Below are 2,613 nucleotides of genomic sequence, written 5' to 3' on the forward strand. Positions count from 1 at the left end.
ATAAAATAAATAAATAAATAATAATTTTAAAAAAAGAACTACCTGAGACTAGGTAATTTATAAATAAAGGAGGTTTCATTGACTCACAGTTCCACTTGGCTGCCAGAACCTCAGGAAACTTACAATCATGGCAGAACCGGAAGCAAAGCAAGTCTCGCATGGCGGCAGGAGAGAAAGAGCGAAGGCAGAAGTGCCACTTTTAAACCATCAGATCTCGTGAGAACTCACTCACTATCATGAGAACAGCATCCAGTCACCTCCCACCAGGTTTCTCCCTCAACACCTGGGGATTACAATTCAAGGTGAGATTTGGGTGGGGACACAGAGCCAAACCACATGAACTATGTAGACTCATTTTCTTCTGAGTATAGTTACCAAAAATGCTGATGCTAACAGTTTTCTTTTTCCAGTGCCACTTACTATTCTTTCTGGATGCCCAATTATTATTTTTTCTTTTTCTTTAGAATCCAGTAGTTTTATTAGAACATATTTTGGTCTTGGTAAATTCTGGTCAATGTGGCATTTGGTAGGCTGTTTCAACGTGTAGTTTGAAATCTTTTTCATCTTTTTTTCACTGCAGAAACTTTTTCTGAATTATAGATTTTAGTATCGGTTCTTTCCTTAGCTTTTGTTTTCTTCTTTAGAGATGCCTATTATCCATACTTTAGAACTTCTTTACTCATATTCCAGTTTCCATTTCTCTCTCAAATTATTTTTATTTCTTTCTGCATTTCTCTTTCTCATTTTTTTCTACTTTCAGCTTTGTTTTTTCTTAAAGCATTATCCATGTGTTTGTTTGCTCTTTTGATATTTCTAGTTTAGTCTTCATTTCTGAAGTTATTATTTTCTTTCATTTCTATTTTCCCTATGTTATAGTGCCTAATTTTGAGTTTTCTAATTCTGTTTTATAATGTTATTCCATGTTTTGCATTATTTTCTTAATGTCATATAGCTAGTTTTAAAATACAAGTTGATTTTTTAAATTTATTTTATTTGACTAGTTTTTATTACCTCTAGGGAAGTTATTTGTCTCATTCTCTTTTGTCTTATAATATCTTACCATGAGATTTGGCCTAAATATTTTGCTATGCTTACTTTTATAGAAAATTACTTGATCCGTAACTTTGAAGTTCAGAATATCTTGTCTACCTTCACAGAGCTCCCTCTTCTGTTATTTTCATTTTAAGAACTACTTAATGACATTTATAGAACATTCATTATATACATTTAGTATCTGGAGAACAAACAACTTATTTCTAAACCATAGGTAAAACCAGAAATCACAAATAAATTTTAAAAATATTTTAAGCAAAATAATAATGACAAAATAAGAAAATGCTAAAAATCAATGATCTAAGAATTCTTCTTATGAATCTAGGAAAAGGAGAACACAATATGGCACAAATAAATTAATAAATATAAGGGCTAAAATAAAGGAAAGAAAAAACAAACCATAGAGAAAAATCAGTGAGGCCAAAAGTTGACTCTCTGGAAAGATCCATGAAACTTATAAACAACAATGTACACAAACATTTGTGTTAAAGCCACAAGTAATCAACAAATTATGATATTCTAAATTAGAGTGAGCACTAGAGATTCCTTGAATATTATAAAGTCAAAAAGACAATATCATAAATAGCTCTATGTCAATAAATTGAAAACTTACATTAAATGGATAAATTCATTGAAAGAAGAAAAAAACTGACAAAAAAGAAATAAAAATATTAAAACCTTTAAATATTAATAAACCTATATTTTATATAATAAAACAAGAAATAAAACAATAACTTTGTAAAAAAATATTTTCCAAGAAGGAAATACCAGGTTGCTTATAAAAGCAGACAAAACACATGAACCATTAAAGAAAATATAATCTACAAATTGGATTTTAACAAAATCATAAACATTTTACCTTCAAAACATACAGTAAGAAAAATAAAAGACAAGCTACGGAATGGGAAAAACTACTTGCAATATGTATACCTGCCAAAGGATTCCTATCAAGAATATATAAATGCTGTTCTGAGTAATGAGAAGACAAATTCCTAAATAAATATGATAAAATCTGAACATTCACTTTCCAAATGAATGTATATAAGTGGCCAATAACCATATGAAAATATTCAAAACATAGTTATCAGTGAAATTTGATACTAGTAAAATTTAACTGAAATTTGGTATCAGTGAAATTTGAGCACATTATTAGAATGGCTAAGTTAAAACTCTAAAAAAACCAAGTATTGACAGATACAGAGTAAGTAGAACTCTCAGACATTGTTGAGGATTATGTAAAACTGTTTCATAGTTTCTTCTAAAATTAAACGTATTATTACATTTACTCAAGAGAAACAAAACACATGCCTACATGAAAACTTAGGAATGAATATACATCATAGTTTTATTCATAATAGCCTCAAATGGAAACAACTCAAATGAGCATCCATAGTTGAATGGTGAAAGAAATAGTGATATATTCATACTTGTAATACTACATGCAACAGCATGGATGAATCTCAAAAGCATGCAGAGCAAAAGATGTTGGACACAGAAGAGTACAATGTACATTGTAGGAAATGCAAACTAACTTTTTTTTTTTTTTTTTTTTTTTTTTTT

At 29.1% G+C, this 2,613-nt stretch overlaps 1 protein-coding gene across 3 annotated transcripts in view; it reads right to left on the bottom strand.

Annotated features, from left to right (window-relative positions):
* ITGBL1 (integrin subunit beta like 1) overlaps positions 1 to 2,613 on the bottom strand; it is a 264,136-nt gene that overhangs the window by 180,888 nt on the left and 80,635 nt on the right. Inside the window, exon 1 of one of the 3 annotated variants that reach the window (XM_017861619.1) lies at positions 88 to 178. The exons of the other annotated variants lie outside the window; for them this stretch is intronic. Coding sequence (XP_017717108.1) covers positions 88 to 160 — 73 coding nt within the window. The 5' untranslated portion in view covers positions 161 to 178. Of the gene's footprint in view, positions 1 to 87; positions 179 to 2,613 lie in introns of those variants that run through there. 3 annotated transcript variants of the gene reach the window in all.

Source organism: Rhinopithecus bieti, unplaced genomic scaffold (genome assembly GCF_001698545.2).
Source record: "Rhinopithecus bieti isolate Rb0 unplaced genomic scaffold, ASM169854v2 scaffold_2254, whole genome shotgun sequence".
Classification (NCBI taxonomy): domain Eukaryota; kingdom Metazoa; phylum Chordata; class Mammalia; order Primates; family Cercopithecidae; genus Rhinopithecus; species Rhinopithecus bieti.